The sequence below is a fragment of the Vespa mandarinia genome, chromosome 9 (genome assembly GCF_050613455.1).
Source record: "Vespa mandarinia isolate Hongniang chromosome 9, ASM5061345v1, whole genome shotgun sequence".
Taxonomy (NCBI): Eukaryota; Metazoa; Arthropoda; class Insecta; order Hymenoptera; family Vespidae; genus Vespa; species Vespa mandarinia.
Window position 1 is genome coordinate 4,243,661 of NC_140818.1, and position 16,690 is coordinate 4,260,350.

The following is a 16,690-nucleotide window of genomic DNA, read 5'->3' on the forward strand; positions in this document are numbered from 1 at the left end:
ACAAAGAGAATAGCATTGCAATAGGCTAACGGGAAATAATAAATATAACTGATAAAATCAATGAACAGTATTTTATCTTAAATTCGAAGAAATATTTGATATAGAACGGTTTGACGGATTACGTCGAAATAATCAAAGATGAGAATTGAAGAGATAAAGTGAGTGGTATTAAGAATAATTTCGTACGATTTTACGTAAGCACGAAACGTTCGTAAAAATATAATAGCTTTTTGGAAAAATAATGAAAAAAAATAAGAAACTGGGATTAAGAGAAAGAATGAAGAAAATAAAATTCAACTATGAGACATATTAAATTGACGATGTCTCGTATTCTTAAAATATTCACCCTTCTTCCATTCTCTTTGTTTATATATATATATATATATGCATCGCTTTTCCTTTTTCCTTCTTTTCCCGTTCTCATGTATTTTCTTGGTTAAGGGAGGCGCAATGAAGGCGCGGTTGTTGCTTCGATTTTGCGAACGTATGCTTCACTGCATTTTGCGATTTAATCCGTCTAGGAAGGTAAAGAAAAGAAAAAAAAAAAAAGACGGAAGGAAGAAAGAAAGAGATAAAGAATGCAAGGGGTTGCGTCTGGTGAAGAGGATAAAATGGTGGAACGATCGCACGGCGTGCCACAAAGAAGAAAATTCGATATAATAACTCGACAATGTGTAGCGATGGTTGCGTTAGTAGTAGTAGCAGTAGTAGTAGTAATAATAGTAGTAGTAGTAATAGTAGTATTAGTAGTATTAGTAATAGTAGTAGTAGTAGCGATAGTGGTGGTGATGGTGGGCGCGTTCTTGGCATCCTTCTTTATCGCGAGACAAATTCTTCTCTATAAGGGAGGAAAAAGAAAGTAAGCGTCGAGTCGGCCAGCTCCTGTCTATAAATTAGATACCGACGTTGCGGGCGGTACCCTTTTATCGCGATTAAATCGATACCGCGTTAAGTATCGTCGTAGATTACGTTTCTGTCTCTTTCGTTTCCTTTCTTTTCATTTTTTTCTCACGCGTTAAAACTTGCCTCGTGTAAATCTCTTCAACTTTCTTCACGTACTAAAGCTATTATCATTATATTAACGTCATTGTATACTTTTCATTATATTTATTATTATAATTTGGATGTTTTCGAAGATTTACCGATAATTCACGTTAATTAATACTCTTTATCATCTTTATCATTTATATTTTTTCTTTTTTTTATTTAGATTAATGAATGAATGAATTATTCATTTTTATCATACCGATCAGTCAATGGCGTTATCACGAGACGTCCCGAATTTCCAAGATACTCGTATCCGTATATAAAATGAGTATTCGTTTGGCGTACAATGCAATTGTCGATGTCTTTTTCCCAGTAGAATCTTAGTTGAGATAACCACTCGAAGGCGGCGACGTCCTTGCAATCTGAAAGAGAATGGAAAGCTTTTTGAGCGCTTTCGTTCGCTTACACGTTTACCTAAGTTACGAGACGTAAACGATGCTCTTTTAAGGCTGATGCTGTATACAAAGTGTTTCACTCTACGTGTGACGAAAACTTGAAATCTTTTTTTTCTTTTTTCTTGTAGTTGATGTATCCTTTTTCTTTCTTTCTTTCTTTCTTTTTCTTTTTATTTTCTTTTTCTTCTTTTTTTTTTCAACTTTATCGTATAAAAAAGCTTTTCATGGTATGTAAACAAACAAGAGGTTGGAAAATTGGGGAGGGGGGTAACTTCGTTTTTGTAAATGGAAGGGTAAATTTTCTTATGGTCATATAACCATCCCTAAATTAACCAAGTTTTTTTTTTTTGACATATTCTTCAAAATTGTACACGTTTTAATAATAATTAGAACGGTTTGCAACTCGCGCGATGAAACGTTGTTTTCAAATAATAAATATTTATTTCAAGCAACGTAAAACACATGTGAATTTTTGAAATATATATCAAAATTTGTTTAATTTAGTTAGGACCAAATGATAATAATAACACGTTACATTTGAAATGTTGAAATTAACTCGTTTTCAATTTTGTTTGTTTACGTCAAAGTTTAATAAAAAGACATTTCAATATTATGAATGAGTTAGAAAAAATTAAACTATAAAACTTTGTTGTATGTATCAAACGTATGTTGAAACATCCTGTATAAAACTTCGAATAGAACAAATACAATCGAGTATATTTTTACCTTTCACACGAAATATGATAAATTCTAAATATATAATAAAAAGAAAACTCACTGTTTTTGTACATTCTTTCTATAACGTCTCTCGCATGGATTTCGATTACAACGATGGCCTTGAATTTAAGACGATCTAAATTACTCAGATCACTTCTTATTGCCTCCGAGTATTTGGCCAATGCCTGATTTTGTTTCTTTTTTGATCGTCTCAATGGTTTCTTCGAGTCCACCAATCTATTCAATTTAAAAGAAATAATTATGAATATTAGAAATATATTGATGAAATTTTTTAACACACGAAAAAATCCATTTTTGTAAGGAATTTAGAACGAGCAGAGTTGAGAATCGATTGCAAGAGGTAGTACCTAACATTTATCGTACGTTCTTCTCGCAATTGAGGAAGGGAGTATGAAAAAAGATGGTAGAAAAAGAAAGAAAAGTTTTATTTCTTTCTCTCTCTCTCTCTCTCTCTTTCTCTCTTTTTCTTTTCCTCTCTCACTTTTTCAAAGTTCAACATCGTCGAGACGATATTCGCCGGCTCTACGCATTTTTCCTTTCCGTCTCACCAACCATCCGCGTTTCTCAACGATCTCCAGTTCCTCTTTTTCTCTTCACCAAGCTCTTTCTCTACCTTTCTCTCTACTCTCATGACGAGACGCTTCGAGCAACGACCGGGTACACAGAGCTTCGCGTTACATGAACGTTTACAGCCAAGGTCCCGGGACATAGGGATTTTACTCTAGGCGAAGAGATCGAGAGAGAGAGAGAGAGAGAGAGAGAGAAAGATCGAGAGAGAGAGAGAGAAAGATCGAGAGAGAGAGAGAGAGAGAGAGAGAGAGAAAGAAAGAGAGAGAGAGAAGATACGGCCGGTAGTGTTGGTGTGGGTTAAATTATTCGCAGTACGGCTAGTATATGCAAACGAGAAGAGGAAGGGTGGCATGGCTGGATCGCAGGACGAGAGGTAGAATATGCAAAATTCCTCTTATTAGAGTTACCGTGTCCCTCTCCTCGTTTACCCTCTGCCTTTCCCGTTTTCGGTCCCTCTCTTCCCTTTATCCTCTCATTTTACTTTCCTATCTCCATCTCTCTTTCTCTTTTGTATCCGCTTTTCCAAGTCTACCTTTTCACCCAAATCGAACCTCGAAAACGAGCTTGGAAAGGCAAAGATGCAAACTTCCGATTTCTGTGGATAACTCGTGTTGCAGTTTTCCCAATTGAGAAACGTACGTACCATATGTATGTATATATCTATCTATACTTGTATAGAGAGAGAAAGAGAGAGAGAGAGAGAGAGAGAGAGAGAGAGAGAGAAAGAGAGAAAGAGAAAGAAGAGAGATACATAGGCAACGCTCACTTGCAGTGCATGAGTGTCCTGGTGCAGTCGGTCGTCCATTGGATTTGAGTGGACGTAATTCCTGGCTGGCTCGGCCACTCTTTCACCCACCTGTCGCGTTTTGCGAGCATTTTTCGCAGCGCCTCTCTGCAACGCTTCAACAACTCGTGCAAACTCTCTCTCATCGCTTCCTCTACAATTTCGAACGGATCCGTATTGATTTTTGGTTTTATTTTTTATCAATCAGTAGAAAGATCGTAGAAAAAACTGGGGAAAAAGATATCCAAGTAAAGAAATGAAATAGTTTACACGGCTATTCACCTATATTACATAGCCAGTTTTCGACATGACCTTCTAAGACAACTGGATTAAGGAATTGAACGTATTCACCGTCATTGGAATTCATGGCAGTGGCTAATAGTTTACCTGTTAATGACTAAAAGAGAAAGATCATAGATACTATAGAATAAAATATAAGATAAATAATTGTTCATTAATATACCTTGAACAGTGTTAAAAATTTTATATTTTCGAATAGCTTCTTGATATGAGGCTGTATAAGTTCCGGTTTCCTTGAGTTTGCAAGTATCTCAAGTAAATCATCGTTCGAAATGAAGTAGAATCTTGGAAATATGTATCGTTTAGTCTCGAGATATTGTTCTAGAGCACGTTGCAGTATCTCCAAGTTCTCATTGAGTTTATTCAGAACTTCGAGCAAGCCGGCTGGCGGGAACGAGAGGATGTTCAGTAGAGTAAGAGAAAAAATGCAAATGCTGTCGCTCTAGTAGATTTACATTATTTTGCAGGCACGCGGACGCCTCGTTGCACGACATTCTCTTCCCTTTGTCTCTATCTTTTTCTCTCTTTTTCTCTTTCTCTCTCTTTTTCTTTCTTTCTTTCTTTCTTTCTTTCTCTCGCAAACAACCGAGATAGATATTTTTCTATCCTATCCTGTTCGCGTAACCGTAACTCGTAATTTGAATAATTTACGCGCGCTTAAATGATCCCTATCTCCGTAGTAAATTTGTGAAAGTCTCACGTTTGAGAGAGGCGTAGTATACCGGAGCCGATAAAAACGTAATTTCTCGAGCCTTTACTTCGTGGTTACGGTAAAAAGGAGTAAAGAAAAGTCGAGGTTAGTTCTTTTTCTCTTCTTGAAAGTCCACGAACGATGTTAACTTTTGGGCGTAGTTGATAAAACTTTTCGATCTCAAGATATACGTACGCGGAACGTGAGTGGCCGGTAAAGCCAATCTGTGGCCCGCCATGCGGGACGTGATTTGCACCCAGGATAGTGTCAACTTGTCGTAGTCGTGGCTTTCTTTTGGAAGTTGTTTTCTAATGTCTTCGCTCGAGAATATATTGTCCATATAGAAATAGCTTCTTTGAACGCTGAGCACCATCTCGAGAACCTCCCCCACAGTAGAGAGTGCCCGTTCCCAATAGTCGACTTCCGCTGCGAATGGCTCGACAAATCTACGAACGAAGAATAAATAAAGTTTCAATGTGACCGAAAAGATTTCTTTCTTTCTCTCTTTCTCTCTCTTTCTCTATTGTTTTAGACTTTACAAATGGATACCTTGTCGATTTCATCGAAGACAAAAGAACTTGATGATCCTCCAGCGCTTCTACTATATCGTCTATACTTTCCAATTTATAGATACCTTTAGTCTTGTACGGTGTCATCTCTATTGTCATTACTTTCCAAACAGCGCTGATACGCTGCAATCCCTGAAAGATATAAATGCATATTCTATATGTATTCTCTAAATTTCTAAAGTCAAAGACTTACCAATTCTATTTCAAGTTCCATCGTTGCACTGTTCGAGATTTCGGCGATCTGTTCAGAGAAATTTTGCATCTGCATGTCGGCAATGGCGTCGAGAGTAAAATCTTCGGACGTCTCGTCGAATTCTCTTGATAAGATGTCCTTAACTTGTCTCCAATGACGTGATCTCATAGCGTGATTCTTTAAGTCGGTTATCAGTGGCAATGTACGACGAAATTTATCGACTCTAGATCTGTTAAATGTAATATAAATAGAAAGATAGAGAAAAAGAAAGATTGAGATAAATCTTGTTAAAAGTATACTCGATGTTAGTTTGTGCTCAGTTTGAAATTTGTTGCCAGTCATTCCTACGTTCATTTTAATTCAGACATTCGTGATCATACGTGATTGTAATTTCGACGATGAATGAAATGCTCCGTTCTATGTGCAAAAATTATGGACAATAAGCGTCAATTATGTGTTTCCCCTTTGCTTTTCATCTACTTTTCAGAATGAAGTATGCTATGTTTGTTTCGTCCTTCTATTTTCTCATCTGTACGTGATGTACAGAGTATTTGGCTTTCAAAATGTCGCGGACTTTTTCGTTTATTAAATTTACGCTCAAAATTGTTTATTAAAAATGATCGGTCAAAAAGGAGAGAGAGAGAGAGAGAAAAAAAAATAATAATTTTCTACATGTCACAATTGATATTCAACAAGAATAAAAATATTTTCGTAAATTTTTAAAAACGACGATAGAACGTCGTCAATTTTTTGAAGTGAACTTCCATTATACTAAATCACAGTTTTCTTCTTGGTCCATGACCCGTGTTAGCATAAGCTAGTGAACAAGTTCACGATAGTAGCAAGAGAAGAAGAAGAGTTAAGTAGGAACTAGCAAGAGATCCTCGACGTACCTCGTGTGCTCAACGATCTCCCAGTTTCTCTCCTTAAGCTCTCTGCAGAGTCTTGTGAGTTTTCGAAATAGGGCGTTCGCAACTGTGTCCATCTCTTCTATTTCTATCTTCCAAAATTGCTCGTTCTTGTAACGATTCCATGCTTCGTTCCACTCGGCGGTCAGTTTCCAAACAATCTCGATAATCGCTAAGTTCTACGAAAAAAGTTGAAGAATCGAGATAACGATGCACGATGGTTATTAAATTGATCGCGTCCAACATACTTCCTCGAGTTCTACCAATTCCAGAGAATCTGGTTGACTCAAGCCAAAAATTTTGAGATGTTCTTGAAGCATTTTTTCACGTTCCTTCAATACGTGTATTTCCTTATAAAAGACATTAATCCACGCGAACGCATCTGTACGAAATCAAAATGTTCACGTAAGTCTAAAGAAAAGCTCAATAATACAATAACAATAAAAACAATAGCTTCGTTTACCATCTGTTTGCCAGTCTGACGTAAACGGTCCAGTATCATAATATTTACGGATCAACAACTGCGTATTTTCGTTAAACATAGACAAATCCACGAATAAATTGTTTCTGAATTCCTCCTGTAATGGATTCGTACATTGAGTCAAGAAGATTCTCTTTTATTTAAACTTTATTTTTTCTTTTTTTTTTTTTTTTTTTTTTTTCTTTATTTTAGCACTTTCTAGTCTTACGATGAAGAAAGGCAAGAGCGGAATTTTATTTCGAAAATGGCCGCAAGCAACGTTCCCGAACGAATCACGTACCTTCTTTTCGGATAAAATAACTTCGTAGGAAACAAGTAGCTCCAAGTAGGCAGACCACGATCGGTCGATGTCTTTTACTTTTCTTTTAAATTCAAACGTTGTCGGTACCTCGTATTTTTCTACAATAAGAATTATGCATTCTTCGTTGTTATTAGTTTTTCAAATAAAATGAGACGGCTTTAGAAATAGAAATTATTTCAAATATATTTCATTTAAAAGTATGTGAAATTACGATGAAATTCTTTTCGAGAGAGGCTAAGCTTATCGATCCTTTACTTTCTATGCGAGGGCACATTTAAAGATTTACCCAACATTTCGTAGAACTCCATGATCTTAGGGAATTCTGCCTCCTCCTTCGGAATCTCGGCGTTAAGTCTCTCGAACAACTGCATCGCGAATTGCATACTGATCAGATCCGTTATTTCCTTCGTTATTCTGCGAACGGTTGAATTTATATGCGAGTGTTCTCGGATTAAAAGGAAAAGAAAAAAAGAAAAAAAAAAAGAAAAGAAAAAGAAAACAGAAAAAAGAAAAAAAAAAGAGAGAAAAAGAATAAATTCGAACGATCGGATAAGTCAAACTGCTTGCTTGACGTGTGGTTGGGATCGTAAAAATTTTATGTTTATGAACCGCGGAAAATCCATAAAATATGGAATATTTACAACGTGCGTTATCGATCTAGCCACTAGACTACATTTAATATTTTCATTTGAATATTTTTAATGTATTTTATCTCGTTAATTTATTCTAAACAAAATTGCTAACTTTTTTGTATTTTCAGCGATATATTGATAGATGTGATTGATTTTGTTCTCGGTTACTCGTAACATAAGAGAACTTAGTTTGTGTTGCCAGGTCAAGCATTCCTGTATGATGAAGCTTTTTAAACTATCGCAATTTACATCGAGAAAATGTATGGTCATTACGGTCTCTTGAAGTTCAACATTGAATCCAATATTCGCGTAATTGTTAATATCAGAATCGAAAGATGTAGCCGTTGGTTTCAATTTTTCATATCTGTATAAAAAATAAAAGTCAAAATACATGCATTATCTTTTACAAAGAATAGAGAATATTACGATCATATGTTTGATCGAGATAAGAAATATAATTACCTATGAATGAAAATATCCTTATTGACTTCCCAGACGTCCTTGAAAGATTCCCACGTTTTAAGGTACGTTTTTATTTGGGAAAAACAATGATTCATCTCTGTTAATTCGTAATTTTTATTATAAAGACATAAGATTCAGAAAAATATAAAGAGAAATAAAACAATCAAAAGACCATTGTTAAGCAATTGTTGATAATGATTAAGTTCTTGGTCCTTCTCGTAATTAGTCCAATAAAATTTTAAATCTTTAATGGGAACATTGAATTTTACGGTTAATCGTTGGATGTCTTTAATCGGTGTTAATAGGTGGTTGAAAATGTTCGATAAGGTTGTGGCGATATCCGACAGGTTTGGTGTGAAGTGTATCTGAACACGGATACATGAACATGTTAGCTTTCAAACGTTCTTGGTCGAAGATCGCTTCTCTTCCCTCCGGTATCGTGATTCACTTGAATCACCGAGGTGGTAAGCCGGAGGGTGAGTAGCGCTGGACGTTCGAACAATGTGCACGAAGGGACACAATTATAGTTCTCTCTCTCTCTCTCTCTCTCTCTCTCTCTCTCTCTCTCTCTTTCTGTGTGGATACCTTATTGTTGAGCAACTCCAGTTGCACCAGTAGAAGAGGAGATGGTCCTGCCGTCCCGTTTCCGTGAAGGGCCTTATACATGACATTCATAGAATTTATAAGGCATAATCTCAGTGTTTTCTGAATTACTATATCGAATTGGGTCAAATATTGTTGCCACTCCTTTAATATCTAAAATTGGAAATATTCTAAATCAATGAATCATACAAATTTATAATACTTATACGCATTCTCATTCCACAGGATATATATAATATCGTAAGCTCAACTCGGATAGTCCATATTTAAAGAAGAGCGTATAAAATTGATGAGCGTGGTTGGATGAGCGAGAGGCTTTATGTATATATATACATATATATGTATATATATATATACATATATATGTATATATATATATATATATATATATATATATATATATATATATATATATATAAGTGAAATCTATGGCTTGGATTCGAGTTATATGAAAGAGGATAATTCATTTTGGTCGTTGTAATCTGGAAAACGGATTTATTCGATGGATTCGGTTGGAGAACGGGGAGAGAGAAAAATTAATACACCCTTTGGCTGGCATTAAAGGGGAACTATAGATTCGATTTAAAAGGATTATTCTCAATTTTTTTTTTCTCAACGATACATCAAATAAAAGATACATTGACATGTGTCCTTTGTTTATAGCGATAAAAATATAACATAACTTTTCGAATTAATCGAGCTTTTACCGTGAGTGCGAAAGTAATTAGATCATTAAAGGATAGATTTGTAATGCGACTTGAAAATATTAAAATATCTATGTTTCTTCTGTCTTTCTTAACTTTATTTATACGTGAAAATTGTCTAAGAAATAATAACGATATCTTATCCATCCAAAGAAATATTTTAAGAGTAATTATAGTCACTGGAAGTTATTTCTGTATAAAATAATTTCAGTGATCGTTTGCTATGCAATGAAGATGAGTATAGTGTAACAAAAACACACACATACACACACACACATATATATATATATGTATGATACGTAACGTAAAAATAACTCGAAAGTTTAATCTCCGGAGTAAACGCATCAAGCGTCTACGCGAGAGGATCGTATTACGACTACATCGTCGATTTCAACGTTTCTCTTTACGGATCTTCGTCCTTCGTGCTTCTCGTCTCTCCTTTCGTCGAGACGACAATAAAAGTCCCCGTAAGTAGTCGAGAGGTAATCCTCGGAAAGTCCCGCGAGTGCATAAAATCATAAGAAGCGAATTTCAGATCTTTAAGCACTATTACGGTGTCTTAGCGAGCTTTACGAGCGCATAAATTTATAAAGTATCTTCTCGAAATTCTTCGAGGATGTATATGTTCTTTCGTTTTCTTGATACTTAAAGTCTCTTTAAACGACGACGATTTTATCGATTCTTTAACGTACGTTCTACGTGGTATTTCTAATTTAACATATTACAAATACATTATGTTGTTTGTACCATTTGAATATTATGTAATTGTATCGTACTATTATCGTAATTGTATTATGTTAATCCCAAGGAAAATGAAAAATAAATGAATAGATGTCATATATCTATAAAATATCGATTATCTATGACTTACGTCATGGATTACTCCTTTAAATCCGTTGAAGACCACCATGATGTATTGAACTATCATGTTGTACTTTGTAAGTATATTGGCAGTAACCGCATCCCTGAAAAGTTTTAGGGAGTTTCAAAGTTCCATAGTTTCATGCTTCAAAATTGTATGGCTCACCTCACGTTTACAAGTTCCTCCTGCAATTCTGACAAGGTGTACGCATAATTCGGTTTTAACTTGATCATCGACAATTCGCAAATATTCTCGCATATCTTTACTATCTCATTATTAGCTTTCTTATAAACATTAATGAAATCAAGGAGCTGAAAATTTTATTTTTATTTATTTTTATTTTTCTTTTTGTTCTTTTTTTTTTTTTCTTTTTTTTTCCTTCTTTTTTTTTTTTTTTTTTTTTTCTTCTTTTTCATTTTTCTATCTTTCTCGAAGACAGTAAATTTTCATAATCGGATAATCCTTTCGAATAATCACGTTCTTTAGATATAGATAGAGATTATTTAGAGATAGGGAGATAACACGTTTACTTATGAATGGATGATATGATAAATAAAGCTAGAATATCGAGCGTACTTCTTCGTTATTATACATAGAAAATGAAATTAAACCACACAATTGGGATGAACTTGTACATAAAGTAGCATAAACGGAATCGTTAAAGCTTACATTTCTTGCTTGATCGTAGCAATCTTCAATGTAATTTTCGATGTTCTCCGTGTTCCACGTTAGTCTATTTAAGCCAGGATTGATCTGTCCGTCGACCCTCCGGATTAATTCTCGAAACAGTTCACGTTCTCTGTCGGACAATGCTGAAAAATGAAAATGTCGTTTATCATTTCGTACGTGGGATTCCTCGTGAGTAAAAGATATTACATTTAAAAAATCTTTAGTTTTTTTTATCTTCATCCAAAATTTTTTTCTTTAATTATAATTTTCGATTGATCAAAACGAATCATCGTTTGCAGGGATACTTACACTTTCTAGTATAGATTCCATTAAGACAGATTTCAAATATAATTAATCCAATAGCTTGGGAGAAAGATTTAATTTATCACGAAAATGTAATTATTCTTTAAGCAATAAAATAATAGAAAAAAGAAAAATAATAAAGATTTTTGTTTTGTTTCAAATGATAAAAAAAAAAAAAATAAATAAATCATTCGTAAAAAAATATTATAACTCACGATTTTTCTTTTTTACGATTAATTAATTTATCCAATGTTACTTTATCTTCGTTCTATTTATCATTTTATTTTTAATCGAAATCAATTTTATATATCTGTATTAATCAATTGAAAATTTTCAAATACGATTGATAGATTAACAAATGATCGTAAATTAAAGAGGGAACAATTAAGAACGATCAACCAACCTTGTATTATTTTGTTGTAAGTATGGATCACTGCAAGGATACCTTCGTAAGTAAAAAAGATTATGTCCTTTTTAACATGTATAACAGTCATTTGGATTGGTATATGAAATCGAAGATTTATCCAACTATCGCATTCTCGGCAAAGATTTAATATAAAAGAATCCATATTACAGTCGAGTAACAGGGGAAATTGTGCGTGGTGTTTCATTAAGTATCGATCGAGATGAGTGCGTGGATTTTCACCAGATTCTTCGATCCACTCGTTATAAAGATTCTTTATTAAGTCTTCGATTGACTTTATAAGGATTTCGCACTGATTGAAGATCTCAAATTTCATGGAACAATATGGCATCCATTCAGCATCTTCCATCATTTTTTTCGTTCTTTTCAAATTATATGCTTTTTGTTCCAGGGCCAATGCTTTGCCGGAGTAATGCGGCATCATCGATGAATATTTTTGTTTATAATTTAAGATATCTTGCTTTGTAAATTGAATATCATTGTCGAACATTTTCCATACCTGATGGAATTGTTATGGTTTTTATCAAAATGTATCTATAGAATATAGACTATTAAGATGCGTGTGCATTGTGCAATAAAGATAGATACATTGTAGAAAGTTATAACTTAGATGAGTTAAAAGTAATATGAATTTGTGTTATCAATTTCTATAATTTTAAATATATCTTATATAATTTCTTTTTCTTTTTTTCATATTTATTCCTTATGTTGACCATTTAGGTCATTAATAAATTTTGAATATATTTATATGTTACATATTACATTTTCGAATTGTTTTATAGCTACGTTTATTAGTTTTCGAAATTCCAATTGCAATGTTTAACTTTGAAAATCTTGTTTCTAAGTTCGAGTTCGCTCTCGAAACTCGCTTACCTCCATAGTCTTATTATTGAAGAGCTCCTGTAGTTCCTCTCTGTTCATATAATTGTAAAATCCATGGAGATTCTCGATACCCTCTTGCACGTTGTTCATGTCGACGAAGACGGTTGCTATCAAGTTCTCGATTATTATCTCCAATTCTCTGACTTCGTTGCGAAAGACAGACATAATGTTCTGCCAGGCGACGTGCAGCACATCGAATATTTTATGAGAGTTTACTTCGATTTTCTGTAAACTCTCGAGAAAGAGTCTTTCGATCTTTTGACAGGCTCTACTGTGTTCTTCTCCCTTGGTTCCAACAAACTTTGGTCTTAGAATGTTAGTTGTTTCGTCCATTCTATAAAATAATAAAAAATACATTCTTCTCTTTGATTTACCGTAAGTCGTAGAAATTGATATTCGAATAATTCTTAAATTAAAATAAAAAATTGTTTTTTTTTTCTTTTTTTTTTTTTTTTTCTTTATATCTGAATAGATTTAAAGAAATGAAGAATTAAAGAAAAATAGAAATGCAAATGTATCTATTAAAAATTCAGATATATAGTTTTAAAAAAATGTTCGAATATTCCATATTTTTTTTTTCTTTTTTTTTTTTTTTCTTTTTTCTTTTTAATCAACGTTATCCGACACCTGGCAAAGTCTATCATCGCATTACAGATGACTATCATGTCTTGGCATCTTTCGATAAAAATGTTTATATGATAAAAAATGTTATCGATGTCTAATTCCCATGGATATTTGGTGTACATATTATGGGCATTTGAAATCTGTAAAATAATAATATAATTATATCATCGTGGTAATAAAATTTGAAAGAGATTATAACTACAATCAGATTTTATTTTCGTTTTCGCTCGACTAGCAACATAAAGTTCAACTTATTTATTTCCTCAGTAGTTTCTCACGTTTTATTATAATCACGGCGTAGATACCGTCATAGGTTTGTCACCATAAAACTTAGTTTTATAGTCGTCTACCTATATATTTTCTTGAGGAAACTCGAAAAAGAGCGACGTATTACTCGCGCAGAAGAATTTCACTCGTTATCGCGTTATGCGAAAAGGGAAAGCCTAACTCAGCGTTATTGCACCTTTTCGGTTAACGCGAAAACTTATACCTACATTGTCTAAACTACTTCTACCTTCCTAAAGAAAAGTTAAACGAGAATACAGAAGAAGGAGTCCTCACTTTTCACAGCTTCTTAAGATTAACTTATATACTCTTTTAAAGTTGCACGAATATTTCCAATCTTTCCGATAGCATAGCGATTTTAAAAAGATATTAATATCTTTCGTTTCATCAAATGATATTTCGAATTCGACTGAGGCAAGTATATACATACATGCATCTATGGAAACAGAATGCATTCAAATATGTTATATGATCGAAAAGCAATTAATCCATTTTAGTAAAATAAATGTAAAAGATATAAGAAATATAAAATATATTTTTTACGTGTGGATCGTTGTTTTTGAAAAAAGAGAAAAATAATTTTATAAATCTCTTTTTGGTACACGAATCCATTTATTTAATTATACAATCCCATTTAACGTATTTTTTTTCTACGATATCATTTTTCATTCTTCAACAACAATTTCCATGATATGAGACGCAATAAGCTTTTAATGCATTTACCTATCCGTGATTTTACTGAATTATATGACATACAATAAGCTTTGAATGTATTTGTTCGTGACACGTATATAGCATAATTTTAAATGTACAATTAAATGTACAAAGATTTTTATTAATTTCAGTGTAAATTTTGCCTTTAAGAATCAACTTTTCGATTGTCGCAATGATTACGAATAAGTTCCTATTTTTTTATATCATTATTCATTGCTACTCATATCAGTTTTATGCATTAAATATACGGGATCATAAAGATATTTGGACATCTTCTGATATTAAATAGTTTTTTCGACATTGGTCAATGAGTAACAACGAAAAGTCATTTTTTTTTTTTATTTTTTTAATTCTTCCCGGACTTCATATAGCATATTAATTTCTTCGCATCTACTAAAAAATTCAAAGTACTTAGTCCAATATAAAAGAAATTATTCCACTCAAAAAAGTGTCCGCATATTTTTGTGATCCACTGTAATTGCCAAAGGATCATATTTCTGTATTCAGAGAAAGAAAAATGAGGATTCCGTGATTTATTACAATCCAGTTTTATAACGAATGTAAATTTTGTATGAAGCTTTTGTAAAATGCAATTCAGTTGTCTTTTTTTCAAAAATTTTCATGTTTTAAAGATTACCGATACTCGTAAGAATAAATAAAATCAAATAATATAGTAATATACTTTACGTAAAATCTTGATATTATTCAAATACACGGATATGATTTTTCGTAATAAAAAAAAAATTTGTTCGTATGTATTTACTTGAATATAAAGTTTCTTGTACTCTTCGCAAACACGAATACAATCGGAGAACATTTGGATGCTGGCACGAGTTTTCCCTTTGAATATTTGCCGAAGGTCGATTAAGTTCCGACAGATTATAATGATATCGTTGCTCAATGTAGTGAACAGATTAGTCATTTTCTCGGTGGTATTGTAGTAAGGCGAATTTAACCAGATAGTTCTACAGAGATGTATAATTTTCGGTAGAATCGGAATTAATCCTTCTGGTGTTGTGCATTGCTTTAATTTCCTGCAAGGTTCCTTCAGAAGTGATAAATACTCAATGTTCGATCTAGCTTTAATGATACCCAATTCTATGTCTTCTCGTAATATGAGAAATTGATCCACATAAGTTGATTGGGTTAACATTAATATATTTATGATACGTTCAACCATATGTTTGTGAACTTGATAATTTAATCCATAGAGATTATCGTCTAGGAACAGAGTAAAGAAACAGCCATATTAGATTATGATAATCAACTAATACGAAACTATCGATTTCATCATCCTGACAGCCGAACGAATACAATTTATGGTATTTCTATGGTTTACTTTTTAATACGAAATTTTATCAACTATAGAATAACGGTTAGGATTAGAGATTTTCCTTTATAATAGAAAAAAAAGAAAAGAAAAAAAAATCAAAAATAAAATTTCATATCGATCGTTAAAAAGATTAATCGAGATAAGTAGCAAGGATTTATCAAATTATTACTCACATCTATAGATCCAGAAATCGTATTCGTCATCAAGGGAAAGAAGTTGTTGCAGATCTGTTTCTTCCTCATCGATGAGGGTTAGTTTGATTTGAGTGGTCCAATGACTCACCACATTCTCGAGCTGTTTAACTAAATCCTTATCGGTGCTGCCTTTCTCGGCAGTGAGCTCTTTACTCAAGACAGGTACATATATCACAGTTAAGCCCAGCATTTTGTACGTGAAATCAGTCAAGTTGAATAGAAAGGCATGCATGTTGGTGAAAAAGTCCATTTTCACGCATGTGTTTCGACGAGTCATCGGTTAAGGAAGACAAATAAAGTTTGAAAAGAGATTGACATAGGTTGACATATATCTAATTATCTCTATCGACATTTCTATGTATTATGAAGGTCTTAATTCTAACAGAGATCCTTTTTTTATTACGAGAGAATCTTTTTTACGGATAAAAATATACAATATCAATAGCCATCGCTCGATGTATTTTTTTTTACAAAACGAACGTACCATATTTTTCAATACCTGGAAAAAAAAAAATCGAAGAGAAGTGATATCACCAAAACATGTTCTTTGAAAATTCCTCTTTGATCGTAGTAGTACCGTCGACTATTTTATCTAAACGAAAATTCTGAATCAATATCAATTAAAAAAAAACAAAAAAAACAAAAAAAAAAAAAAAGAAAAAAAAGAAAAGAAAAACGAGAAAGAAGAAAACTTGTATAAACCAAGAAAAGTCTTTTACCGAGAGAAATATAGAAATAGAATAAAAGGGACAGCATAAACTGTACGAATTCAATCAAATTCTCTACTTCAGAATCCATTAGAAATAACGAATTGCATTTCGTCCAAATGCAACGCAATCGTTTCGAACTCAGCGACTGTAGTAATTTCGTTCACGTACGTGAGCAAACATCGACGTTGAATTTACCGGCGCCGAGTTGGGCAGTGCATTTAGCCGAAAATTATGGTAATAATAACTTCGCTTGGTACGCTCTTTCTCTGTCCCAGTGTGTCGTCTCTTTCCTCCCGTAGTCCCCACCGAGCG

At 33.2% G+C, this 16,690-nt stretch overlaps 1 protein-coding gene across 1 annotated transcript in view; it reads right to left on the reverse strand.

Annotated features, from left to right (window-relative positions):
- The window catches only part of kl-2 (dynein heavy chain 2, axonemal kl-2), a 31,675-nt gene extending 15,775 nt beyond the window's left edge, over positions 1–15,900 (reverse strand). The window contains 25 exon segments of the mRNA XM_085659434.1: positions 1,247–1,409; positions 2,221–2,396; positions 3,517–3,688; positions 3,817–3,931; positions 3,998–4,218; positions 4,721–4,971; positions 5,075–5,226; positions 5,288–5,516; positions 6,181–6,374; positions 6,444–6,577; positions 6,659–6,773; positions 6,957–7,075; positions 7,264–7,391; positions 7,722–7,973; positions 8,072–8,168; positions 8,244–8,436; positions 8,657–8,827; positions 10,250–10,343; positions 10,406–10,551; positions 10,910–11,052; positions 11,616–12,135; positions 12,510–12,852; positions 13,146–13,282; positions 14,905–15,362; positions 15,648–15,900. Of these exon segments, the coding sequence (XP_085515560.1) occupies positions 1,247–1,409; positions 2,221–2,396; positions 3,517–3,688; positions 3,817–3,931; positions 3,998–4,218; positions 4,721–4,971; positions 5,075–5,226; positions 5,288–5,516; positions 6,181–6,374; positions 6,444–6,577; positions 6,659–6,773; positions 6,957–7,075; positions 7,264–7,391; positions 7,722–7,973; positions 8,072–8,168; positions 8,244–8,436; positions 8,657–8,827; positions 10,250–10,343; positions 10,406–10,551; positions 10,910–11,052; positions 11,616–12,135; positions 12,510–12,852; positions 13,146–13,282; positions 14,905–15,362; positions 15,648–15,900 (4,976 nt within the window).
- Positions 15,901–16,690: the final 790 nt, after the last annotated feature.